Genomic DNA, 13,059 nt, shown 5'->3' with positions numbered 1-13,059 from the left:
CTTTGAGTTAATTTCTGCAAGTGGTGTAAAATAGGGTTCTAGTTTCATTCTTTCACGTGTGAATATTTAATTTTCCCAGCACCATTTACTGAAGAGACTGTCTTTTCTCCATTGAGTATTCTTGGCTCCCTTGTCAAATATTAGTTGACTATTTATATATGGGTTTATTTCTGGGCTCTAAATTCTGTTCTGTTGGTCTATGTGTCTATTTTTATTCCATTTATACTGTTTTGATTACTATAGTTTTATAGTGTAGCTTGAAATAAGAAAGTGTGATGCTTTATTCTTTCTCAGGATTGCTTTGGCTATTCAAGGTCTTTTGTGTTTCTATATAAATTTTGGTATTGTTTGTTCTACTTCTGGTTTTTTCCCCCATATTTATTATTTATTTATTTATTTATTTGGCTGTGCCAGGTCTTGGTTGCGGCACGCAGGATATTTAGTTGCAGCATGCGGGATCTTTAGTTGCGGCATGCGGTATCTTTTAGTTGCGGAATGCGAACTCTTAGTTGCGGCATGTGGGATCTAGTTCCCTGATCAGGGATCAAACCCGGGCCCTCTGCATTAGGAGCATGGAGTCTTAAGCACTGGAACACCAGGGAAGTCCCTCTACTTCTGTTTTTTTTTTTAAAAAAAGCCATTGGAATCTTGATAGGGATTGAATCTATAAATGGCTTTGGGTAGCATGGATATTTTAACAATATTAATTCTTCCAATCCATGAACACAGAATACCCTTCCATTTATTTGTATTTTCTTCAGTTTCTTTCATCAATGTCTTATAGTTTTCAGGGTAGAGATTTTTTCACCTCCTTGGTTAAACTTATTCCTAAGTATTTTATTGTTTTTGATGCCACTGTAAATGGAATTCTTTTTTTAATTTATTTTTCACATCACTCTTAATGTATAGAAACACTACTGATTTTGTGTATTAATTTTGTATGCTGCACCTCTACTGAAGTTGTTGATTAGATCTAACGGTTTTGTGAAGTCTTTAGGATTTTCCATGTATAAAATCATGTCATCTACAAATGAAGACAATTTTTTTTAAGTTTTTTTTTAAAATTAATTAATTTATTTATTTTGGGCTGTGTTGGGTCTTCGTTTCTGTGCGAGGGCTTTCTCTAGCCGCGGCAAGCGGGGGCCACTCTTCATCGCAATGCGAGGGCCTTTCACTATCGCGGCCTCTCTTGTTGCGGAGCACAGGCTCCAGACGCGCAGGCTCAGTAGTTGTGGCTCACGGGCCTAGTTGCTCCGCGGCATGTGGGATCTTCCCAGACGAGGGCTCGAACCCGTGTCCCCTGCATTGGCAGGCAGATTCTCAACCACTGCGCCACCAGGGAAGCCCCGAAGACAATTTTAATTCTTCGTTTCCCATTCTGATTCCTTTTTTGCTTTCTTGCTTGATTGCTCTGGCTAGGACTTCTAGTATTTTGTTGAAAAGGAGTGGTGAGTGTAGGCACCCTTGCCTTATTCCTGATCTTAGAGGAAACACTTTCAACCTTACCCCACTGAGTATGATGTTAGCTGTGGGCTTGTCATATATGACTTTTATTATGTTGAGGTATGTTCCTTCTATACTGAATTTGTTAAGGGTTTTTATCATGAACAGATGTTGGATTTTGTCAAATGCTTTTTCTGTGTCTTTTGAGATGATCATGTGATTTCTTTCATTCTATTAATATGATGTATCACATCGATTTATCTGCGTATGTTGAACCATCCTTGCGTTCCAGGAATAAATCCTTCTTGACCATGGGGAATGATCCTTTTAATGTGCTGCTGAATTTGGTTTGCTAGTATTTTATTGAGAAATTTTGCATCTGTATTCATCAGGGATATTGGCCTATACTTTTCTTGTAGTGGAATTTTTTTCTAGCTTTGGTGTCAGGGTAATGTGGGCTCATGAGGTGAGTTTGGGAGTGTTCCCTCCTCTTCAAATGTTTTGAAGAATTTGAAGGATTGGAATTCTTCTTTAAATGTTTAGTAGAATTCATCAGTGAAGCCATCTGGTCCTGGACTTTTCTTCATTAGGAGATTTTTTATTACAAATTCAATCTTCTTACTCTTTATTGGTCTGTACAGATTTTTTATTTCTTCCTGATTCAGTCATGGTAGGTTGGTTGTTTCTAAGAATTTCTCCATTTCTTTTAGGTTGTCTAGTTTGTTGATATATAGTTGTTTACAGCAGCCTCTTATGATCCTTTGTATTTCTGTGGTATCAGTTGCAGTGTTTCCTTTTCCATTTATGATTTTGTTGCTTTGAATCCTTTTTTCCCCTTCTTGGTTTGTAGAGCTAATTGTCAATTTGGTTTACCTTTTCAAAGAACCAACTTAGCTTTTTAAATCTTTTCTATTGTTTTCCTGTTCTCTATGTCATTTATTTCTGCTCTAATCTTTATTATTTCCTTCCTTCTAACTCTGGGCTCAGTTTGTTCTTGTTCTAGTTCCTTAAGGCATACAGTTAGATTGTTTGAGATCTTTCTTATTTCTTAATGTAGGCATTTATTACTATGAACTTCCCTCTTAAAATTACATTTGCTGCATCTCATAAGTTTTGGTATGTAGAGTTTCTATTTGCAATTTGTCTCAAGATACCTTTTAAGTTTCCCTTTCAGTTTCTTCTTTGATCCATTGGTTGTTCAGGAGAGTGTTTAATTTCCATGTATTTATGAGTTTTCCAATTTCCCTCCTATTATTCATTTCTAATTTCATACCATTACGATCAGAGAAGATATTTGGTATGATTTCAGTCTTCTTGAATTTGCTAAGACTTGTTTTGTGGCCTAACACATGATTTATCCTAGAAAATGTTCCATGTGCACTTGAAGAATGTTTTTTCTGATTGTTGGATAACTATTCTCTATATGTCTGTTATGTCCATTTGGTCTATAGTGTTCAAATCCACTGTTTCCTCTTTGACTCTTTGAGTGATTTATCCATTGTTGAGTGTAGGGTATTAAAGTCCCTAGCTATTACTGTATTGCTGTTTATTTCTTCTGTTAGCTCTGGTAGTTTTGTATATTTAGGTGCTCTGATGTTGGGTGCATAAATATTTACAATTGTTATATCTGCCGGATGGATTGACCCTTTATCATTATGTAATGACCTTCTTTGTTTCTTTATAACATTTTTAAAGTATGTTTTGTCTGATATAATTATAGTTACCCCTGCTTTCTTTGTTTTGGGGAGTGTTTTTTGGCTACCATTTGCTTGAAAGATCCTCATTTCTTCACTGTGTGTGTGGGTGTTTAAAGCTAAAATGAGTCTCTTGTAGATAATGTATCATTGGATCTTGTTGTTTTTTTTTTTAATCCATTCAGCCATTCTGTCTTGATTGGAGGAATTAATCCATTTATGTTTAAAGTAATTATTGGTAGGTAAGGACTTACTATTGCAATTTGTTAATTGTCTTCTGGCTGTTCTGTTGATCCCTTGTTCCTCATTTCTTATCCTGCTATCTTTTCTGTGTGTTTTGATGCCTTTTGGTATCAGTCTGCTTTGACTTCTTTATCATGTTCTTTGGTGTAATTAGTACAGGTTTTTCCCTTGTGGTTACCATGAAGCTTACATAAAGTATCTTAAAATATCATAAAATATCTTAAAATAACACTCTATTTTAAACTGTTAACTTACCTTCAATAGCACTGCTAAATATTATACTTCTCCCTCTTCACATTTTAGGTTATTTATGTTACAGTTTACATAAATATTTCTTATATTGCACATCCAATAAAGCTTACTGTAGTTATGGTTATTTTTACTACTTTTTCCTTTTTTTTTTTTTTTTTTTAGGTTTTTTTTTTGGTTTTTATTTTATTTATGGCTGTGTTGGGTCTTCGTTTCTGTGCGAGAGCTTTCTCTAGTTGCGGCAAGCGGGGGCCACTCTTCATCACGGTGCGCGGGCCTCTCACTATCACGGCCTCTCTCGTTGCGGAGCACAGGCTCCAGACGCGCAGGCTCAGTAATTGTGGCTCACGGGCCCAGTTGCTCCGTGGCATGTGGGATCCTCCCAGACCAGGGCTCGAACCCGTGTCCCCTGCATTGGCAGGCAGATTCTCAACCACTGCGCCACCAGGGAAGCCCTACTACTTTTTACTTTTAAACTAGAGTTGTATGTTAATTATGCACCACCATTACCATATTACAGAATCTAACTTTGACTATATGTTTACCATTACCTGTGAGTTTTACATTGCCTTAAGATGATTAATGTCCTTTTACTTTACTCCCTTTAGCATTTTTTGTAAGGCAGGTGTGGTGGTGATGAACTCCCTCAACTCTTGTTTGGGAAAGTATTTCTCTCTCCTTCATTTCTGAAAGATAACTTTGTCAGGTATAGTATTCTTGGTTGATAGTCATTTTCTTTCAATGTTTTGAACCTGTCATCCCATTCTTTCCTGAAAAGTTCCTGACAAGAAGTCTGTTTATAGTCTTACGGGAGTTCACTTGTATGTAACTTCTCTTTTTTCTTACTGTTTGCAAAATTATTTTTGTCTCTGACTTTTGATAATTATAATGCGTCTCAGTGTAGCCCTACTCTGGTTCAACCTATTTGAGGTCCTTTGAGCCTCATGGGTTTGGATGTCTATTTCTCTTCTCAGGTTTGGGAAGTTTGCAGCCATTATTGCTTTAAATATACTTTCTGTCCCTTTCTCTTCTCCTTCTGGAATTCCCATAATGCAGATACTGTTTCTTTTAATTGTGTCCCATAAGTCCCATAGGCTTTTTTCACTTCTTTTTTTCTTTTTGCCTTCTCTGACTGGATAATTTCAAATGTCCTGTCTTCTAGGTCACTGATTCTTTCTTCTGCAGGGTTAAGTGTGCCTTTGAAGCTATTGATTTCTTCAGTTCAGTCATTGTATTTTTCAGCTCTAGGATTTGGCTTTTTTTTTTTTTTTTTTTTTGATAGTTTCTATTTCTTAGAACTTTTTCTCATTTTGTTCATGCATTGTTTGCCTAATTCTGTTCAGTGAATTATAAGATCACACAGACAACTAAACTTGTTTAAGAGAATTCTGAATTCTTTGTCTGACAATTCACAGATCTCCGTTTCTGTAAGGTCAGTTTTCAGAGCTTTTTAAAGTTTCCTTTGGTGTCATGTTTACCTGTTGTGTTTTTTCGTTTTTTTGTATCCTTGATTCCTTATGTTGGCATCTGTGCATTTGAATAAGCAGGCTCCTCTTCCAGGTTTGCTTTGGCAGAGAGCAAACTGAACTCTTCAACAGTCAGCTCAGTTTGGGTTTCTGGATGTGTCTGCTGGTAACGTATTTGGGCAGGTGGGGCTTGCTGTCTCTTTTGGGGCAGGGCCACTGCCCAAGCTCTGAGGTTGTGGAGCAGGGGGTGGGAGGAGGAGGGTGCTGCCACTGCTGACTGCAAACAGTTGGACAGGACTGCTGGTTTGGTTCCCTGCTCAAGTGAGGCTACAGGATGGGCTCCGCAGTTGCCAGGGCTCTCTGATCAGGCTTACTTAGACAGCCGGGACTGGGCACTACACTCAGCAGGAGGCAGGGGTATGATTTAGTTTCCTTGCTCTGGTGGGACAGTAGGACAGGCCCAGGGCCTGCATAGCTCATTGTTCAGGGACCCAAATTGGGTAAAAGACTGTGCACTGAATTCCCTAGCCAGACACAGCCACCAGCTCTATTCTGGGGTGGGGGCGGGGAGCCACGGGCTGTGCTCTCTTCAAGTGCTACTGTAAGAAAGGCTGATGGACGGGCTACAGGGCTTCTCGTGTGCTCTGGTGAGCTTCCCTGGTTGGACAGGCTGAAGGCTGTATTCAGCAATGGCTGGAGCTATGAATTACTTTCCCTGCCCAGGCAGAGTGGGGGAAACTGGTTCCAAAGGTGGCGAGCCTCTTTGTTTGTGGTCTTGATTCAAACTGGCCTGCTCCCCAAGTTCCCTGGCTGAACAGTGCTATTGGCTTTGTTCTGTGGAGGATCAGCTCTGCCTACTGTACACCCTTCTTGAACACGGCTGGGCTACGCAGCTTCCAGGTGGTCTGGCCAACCTTCCCGGTCAGGTAGGGGCCAGGAGCTACACTCAGCCGTGGGCTGGGCTATGACTCAGCTCCCCTGACACAGCTTCCACAATGTAGCCCAGCCTCCCATCCTCCTTCCCTTACCAAATACATAATGCTTCACACACATCTCACTTTAACATTCCTACACAAATGCATCTACCTCTGCTCGTGCCACTTCTGCTACTTAAAATGCCCTTCCCTGCCTAGCAAGCTCCTACTCATCCCTTAAAACCCAGCACAAATATCAGCCATCTAGCTCTTTCCTCTCACATAGTACTTCTCATACCACATTTGTTTACACATTGGCCTGTCCCACTTTGAGGGCAAGGACCCATCTGTTTCCTAGTTCAGGAAGTACTGATGGACAAAGACAGAATTCAATATTCAACATACTGCCACTGAAATTAGGAATGGGAGCTTGACTGAATCTCCCAAGAGTTCAGCAACTACTATTCCTATAGCTTCTAGGAACTTTAAGGAACATTGGTTTTCTCAGTATTGTGATCTTATTAAGTCTCTCCCCTCCTCTCACCCCACCAGCTACCAGCTCAGGAAGCACCTGTCCCACCTTCTGCACATAAAGCAGGTTGGAACCAGAGATATGGACAGATGGAACCGAGAGTGCATGGCTTTGATCCTCCAGGTTTGGAGGAAGGAACTGGAACTGAAACCCCCAAAGACCATGGCAGTAAGCAGGACCACCAAGAGTCCACCCAAGGGCAGCTCAGGCACCAAGCCCACCAGACACTCAGTGCTCAAGCAGATCTACGGTAACTGTCCTTCTGGGTACTTTGTAGTTTACAACAAGCACCCCCAGAGTGTGTCACATCAGAATTTGAAAACAGGATTTAATTACATTGGGCAAACCTCCATTCAGGCAGGAACTTTATTAAACTTCCAGGCACCAACAGAATTCTCATCACATTTAGTGCCTCCCTTCCAGCAATTCCGGGTCAGAATTGGTTTCATGAGGTATCCTGGTATCTCAACCGAGAGAGACTTAAAGCCAAGAGATTGTCTGCTGGGCTTCATGAGTGAAAGCCTCAGCACAGCAACCGCTCTAGGCTGCTGCCTGTTTTCCCTTAAATTCTCCATTTAGAGGACTCCAGGCCCAGGCAGACCCTGCCTGCCTCACACTGACCTTCGCTATGCTTAGATAGTACAGAGTTGCCTATCTGTGGGAATATCCCAGATCCAAGCCCTACAGTACATACTTGTTTAGCAGATGAACTGCTGCATACTGAAACACTTACAGCTCTGCAAAGTGCCCATCCAAATAAACTCAGAGAACAGGACTGGCTAGCTCCCCAGTGGAAAAAAAGTTAAGTCAGGGCACCCTTACAAACAGATCTGTGGCCCTGGCAGCAAAATCTGCAGACTTGACCCGGGCGGGCCTATGTAGTTTTTCCACACCATACCTAATCTATCTTGGCAGACACCTGCAAACTCAAGCCTTCACCTCAATAAAGAATTCAGAACTTGGTCAGGCCACAGTTGTCACTGGTCAGAAATAGATGATCATTGTTGGTTGATTTCAGGTTCTCAAGAAGGAAAAGTACATCAGCCCAGGAGATCTTCAAAAGCCCATTCTGTGCTGGGTCTCAACTCAGGTAAGGCAGCCACTGCATGGGCAAAGCAGACTGGGGAGACCATGTTGGGAAACAGTTCCCTTTTTTGTTTCATCCCCAAAGGTGGAAGACATTAGAACAGACTGCCAGGGGTTCCAATAGTCATTTGATTTCAGGATTACATGTGTTCTTCATCCCCCTTTCATGGAATTACCACTGTAATAAACATCTCTTCTCCAGAAGAGGCAAGTTATTTTTGCAACCTAAAGCTTATTAACATTACCTCCAGCAGAAACAATAAACGGCACCTATTATTGATCACTTTTACATACTTGTTCACATACAGGAGGTGGAAACACAAATACTGTCATTCTTCAAAGTAATACCTTGGGAGTTCTTGCTCCATTTTGGTTTCACATTAAGATCCTCCATCTCCTTCCCAAAGATGGGAAGAAGTCCCTTGACCATAGATTCTGACTTTTGCCTTTTAGGGCCCCCTAAGGAGGCATTTAATATTTAATAGCATGTCCAGCTCAGGCTCAACTGTGCACACTTCCACTCATACAGGAGCAGCTCAGGGAACTTTTCTTTTTAGCCACAAGACAAGACTGTTTTACTCAGGGCCCCCTTCATTCATGCCAGAATTAAATTTGGGTGATAAGTTCAGTGCTGTCAGCAGTTAATGCCAGGTCCAGGGTTTCTCACGGGTGGCTATGGCAACACACTCCCCCCAGTCCCTGAGCCACGGCCATCCTGCAGGAACAGAGCACAGCTGGGAAGGTGAACAATGACTGTCAACGTGAACTTTAACATTCATTTATTTTTGATGGGGGGAAAACCAAGAGGTGGGGGGACAGTAATTACTGCCAAAGCTTTAATAAGAGTTGGGCAACTCATGTAATATAGACAGGCTGATCAGGGGCAATTAGAGACTTTCAAAGGGATCAGGCCCATGGTTCTATGTTTAAAACAAAACAAAACAAACCTCTAGTTATACTTGAGTGAATTAAAGAATAGTTTCAAAAACACACTGTCAGATAAAACTACTTAAGAAGTAGCATTTAGATAATCAGATATTAAAATGAGATAATCAGAGCGTTTTTTACTTTGTCTCTAAAGTCCAGGACTATCAAATCTTTAAAAATGAAGGTGTTTAGTGGCATAAAGGTTTTTAGTTAAAGGACTCACAGTTAAAGGACAGAATAAATAAAAGAAATAATGGTTTCTTAGGACGTCATATAAACTGTCAGCTTGTTTGTCCTACACTGGCTTGAAAACAGATGAGGACCAAAGAGAATCTTTTCCTAAACCTAAGCTTGGGGGACAAAGGTTTTATGAGGCCCACCTATCCACATTGACCATTAACATGTGAATAAGGCTGATGGTCACCAGAGCTCCTAGCTAGTTAGCTACAGCCTGTGTTTTATACAGAACACAGTCTATAAATTTCCATGAAATGGGCATGACTTGGACATACAATGTAAGTTTCTGCAATGTAGAATCACAGATGGCAAATGCAACCAAGAAGGACAAACCATTCATTTTAGTCTTTACCTTGAATAGAAATTTTTGCTTTGATAATTCCATGAGGTTAAGGATCTTTGGATTTTGCTCACTGTTCTACTTAGCTTTAAGTACATAGTTTGGCACATTGTAGGTACTCAAATATTTGAGTGAAGATTGTGGCTCCTAACCTTCAATTTGGGGAGACTTTAGTAGTGCCTTTACCTCTTAAAACAAGGAGCAGAAAGTGAGCTGATTAGAGCAAAGTAACAAACTCCTTGGACTGTTTCTCTACCTGCATCCAGGAGGCAAACAATCACATTCTCCTCAGTCTTCTACACCCACCTGCAAACCACCCACACCCACAGAGAATAGCAGCACAGTAATGATCAGAGAGCATACATATATCAATGTCCTAAATCTGTGGGCCCATCTTGTTAAAAATAAGAGAATTTCCTCTAAAAAAAATTCCATTCCAACGAATGGAATAACCATGGCTTAAGTGATTACTAAAAACGGTACCCCCTTGTATGAACACAGAATATTCCTGCCCACCTACAGAGGGGTATGCAGATGACAACTCAAGACTTGATACAACAAAGGCAGCCACAAACACACCAGAGTTCCAAAACAGTTCACTTTAACGTTATTGAAGTAACAGTAATAAAACCAGATGAGAGAAAGACATATTTTTGTAACTTTTTAAAAACTACTCACCTTTCATGTTTGCTTCTTTGCTCCAGTTAGGAGCAACATCCAGCAGTACAGCCTCAGCAAGTTCTCTTAACTGGTCGGGGGCTCAGTATCCTCATTTGTTAAGTGAGAGGGTTGACTGCACCACTAAAGTTTTCCAACTGTAGCATCCTGTAACTCTGTGATTTCAAAGTCATAAAAAGGCCTAAAAAAATCCACTTCAAGCTTGACATGCCTATTATTCTATCACCTGAATAGTTTTCAAAGGAACCTATTTTCTAGAATGGACTATAGCCAAGTATGTGGCACAGGGAAAGTTACATGATAGATATATATGTTTGTGTTATGTTACAGAGACGCACAGAGAAAGCAGTATCATACCAGTTATACCAGGCAGACTGAAGACCTAAGTTCCAGTCCTACCTCCTCAAGCAGCTGCCCCCTCATAGTCAAGGTTATTCCTTAAAGAGATGTCAGGTATCTTTGAGAGGATGGAAAATGGAGGGCTGACATCCTCCTGTCTCTACAATAAACTAGCCATCACCTTATTCAGCCCCATGGATAATCCAAACCTAAACCCTTCTTCCTCCCCACTGATCAACTCTGCCCTTCAGCATGAAAATTAATAATCTGAATATCGGGACTTCCCTGGCAGTCCAGTGGTTAAGACTCCACACTCCCAATGCAGGGGGCGCAGGTTCGATCCCTGGTCGGGGAACTAAATCCTGCATGCCGCACAGCGCAGCCAAAAATAATAATAGTAGTAGCAATAATAATAATCTGAATATCTGGTATTTGTTTTTAACAGTGAGCAACTTGCAGTGTATACACCTCCTTGAGAACAGTGGAAGATCAAAGAATTTTTCTTATAACCTGCAATCAGCTAACCCATCAAGAAACAAAACAAAGCTTCGACTGCCTATAGAGGAAGACTGTGCCCGGAGGGGGCGGTTCTAATAGCTAGTGCATAATTCTCTGATTAGCTTTTACACTTTGGGAAAACTTTAATATCCATGCCTGAAGGCTTATTAGCCTGAAAATGTGGTAACAACTGAAAGAAATGTGTTTTCTTTCTGCTCTTACACGGCACTGTTTTGTAAATTCTTAGCCAGTGCTGAAAGGACCAGGGTAGACTATACCTGTGCAAAGCTGCCCATGTGCCTACACGTCCGTCAGGACGGCTGGAAAAGAGTGTTTCTAATAACAGTCAAGTCTAAGTAAAACTAAGGAAGTGAGCACTAAAGACACTGCTGGGTTGGGATTTCTCCTCAATGGGTGCAAGCCTGGTTTGTTGGCTCCAGTGAAGACCCTAAATGAGATGGGGAAGAGCCTGTCCCACAGCAGCTGCCTTCAGTTCACTACTTTTCTGGAATCTAATGCAATGGACTTCATTACAGACACCACATCCTGTTATTCCAACATCATCAGTTTTAATTTTTAGACCAGAGTCGTGACCCAGTGTTTTGCTCTTAGACATTTTAAGACTGTAATAGGTATACTGTTGATTGCTTACATTTTACAGTTCCCTTGTCAGCCTCTGAAGGCCACAGGCTGCTGCCACGCCCTCTCTGTGAATGGCGTTCCTTCTGCTGAGCACCAGCAGTATCACAGCACCAAGGCCTCAGTCGGGAAGGTCTACAGACCAGACATTCATGCACGGGGTGCCAATTCAGGCCTTAACCTTCCACTTGTATTTTCTGCTTGACCTGCAGAGGTGAGCAACCTTGTCAAAATGCTGTTCCTTAGGCATGGGAAACTGTGCTAACTATGCATTCTAGCCCTCTACGAACACATGGTTTAAATAAAAATCCAGTGATTGTGGGCTTTTTCACATTTTTTAAGGGCAAAGCTACTAGGAATGTAGACAGGCAGAAACAATGGCATATTAGGCTCACAAATATTTCTAGAACTGCTTGCATTTTAAGATTACTGCCACCCCTGTCCTGAAAGTAAGAGACTGGAAGCAATAAAGTGTTATTTAATTACCTGGATTTTTTACAGTTGGCTAACTAAATTACTTCATTTTTATGAAAATTATAACATAAATTAAGAACTCTTATAATGGATCACTAGGAGAAAACCATTTTGTAAGAGTTACCCAGCTCAGACCAAGGACCATTTAGGTACAGGAAAATCCACAACAAATGGGAGCACTGTTTTGAAATCTTGCTAGAAATCCTCGGGAAACAACACAACTCCAGAGTGAGAAGCAACCACTCCCGAACAAAACCAAACCAAAAACTAGTTTAGTTTGTTGCTGTCTGAATGAACTGGGGCTGAGAACAAAAAGAATGAAGTTTGCCTAGATGGGACCACAAAGACACAGCTTATTTCTTACTATACAATAGAAGGTACCAAATTATCGCTCTATATTTTACATATACTTAGCTATGAAATACAGAATACCTGTAACCACATATCACATGCTAGTCCAGGAAGCCAGCCTGTGCATCAATGGCAACTCCCAAGCATTATTTTCCTATTTCAGTGCAAAGGAAGGTTCATAAACAACTTCTTTAAAAGTTCAGCTTTAATGACAAACATTTATTACATCAGTCTCTTCAAAATTAGATGTGAATAAACAATTTCAAACAGTGCCTTTTCAATACACTGTACTCAACATGCTGGGTCCCTGGGGATGCCCAGTGATGTACACATTGAAGCAATAATGTAAGTCTGTGAGCCACTGCTCCTGAACACCTCCACTCTTCAATGTCTGCAGAGAAAAACAAGAGTAATATGAGAGTTGTAACAAAACTGCTTCCTGATGGTTTTTTCCCACACCCAAACAAGATCTCAAAGAGTTCTTGCGATAGTATCCTCATCTATAAATTATCACATGAAACCTCAGTGAAAAAAGGAACCTATTAATCAGGTATTATTACCACAGGTAGTTAAAATTCCTAGTTTCATCCTCAAGTATTAAGTGCTACCAGTTTCTTGTTGGGTCTCTTCCCTCCCACATTTGCTAGGGACTAATGAAATTTCACCATTAACCACCCCTACACCCTGTACTTCCGCCCCTTTGCATTCTAGAATCTCATAACATTAACTGCGAATAATGATTCAACAGGTCTCAATTTGTCATTCTTATAGAAATTGGCTGATTCTCCAACCTTGGAATAATCCAAGTTCTTAACTTTTCTTCCCTTCTACTATTTCTGAATTCTGCATCCTCTTCCATTACTGAGACAATTCAGAATACATCTTGTGTTATATGTAGGTATAAGCTCTATTACTCTGAAGTATTATTACATATACCAATTAATAACCC

At 40.6% G+C, this 13,059-nt stretch overlaps 2 protein-coding genes across 3 annotated transcripts in view; one reads left to right on the top strand and one right to left on the bottom strand.

Moving 5' to 3' along the window:
- The window catches only part of INVS (inversin), a 146,048-nt gene extending 134,272 nt beyond the window's left edge, over positions 1-11,776 (top strand). For both annotated transcript variants that reach the window (XM_068551762.1, XM_068551761.1), the window contains 3 exons: positions 6,562-6,791; positions 7,560-7,631; positions 10,594-11,776. In XM_068551762.1, the coding sequence (XP_068407863.1) occupies positions 6,562-6,791; positions 7,560-7,631; positions 10,594-10,742 (451 nt within the window). In that variant the 3' untranslated portion in view covers positions 10,743-11,776. The remainder of the gene's footprint in view (positions 1-6,561; positions 6,792-7,559; positions 7,632-10,593) is intronic.
- Positions 11,777-12,314: 538 nt separating this feature from the next.
- TEX10 (testis expressed 10) overlaps positions 12,315-13,059 on the bottom strand; it is a 54,526-nt gene continuing 53,781 nt past the window's right edge. Inside the window, exon 15 of the mRNA XM_068551763.1 lies at positions 12,315-12,501. Coding sequence (XP_068407864.1) covers positions 12,388-12,501 — 114 coding nt within the window. The 3' untranslated portion in view covers positions 12,315-12,387. The remainder of the gene's footprint in view (positions 12,502-13,059) is intronic.

Source organism: Eschrichtius robustus, chromosome 10, assembly GCF_028021215.1.
Source record: "Eschrichtius robustus isolate mEscRob2 chromosome 10, mEscRob2.pri, whole genome shotgun sequence".
Classification (NCBI taxonomy): Eukaryota; Metazoa; Chordata; class Mammalia; order Artiodactyla; family Eschrichtiidae; genus Eschrichtius; species Eschrichtius robustus.
Note: the sequence above shows the minus strand (reverse complement) of the source record. Positions and strands in the feature narration are given on the sequence as shown.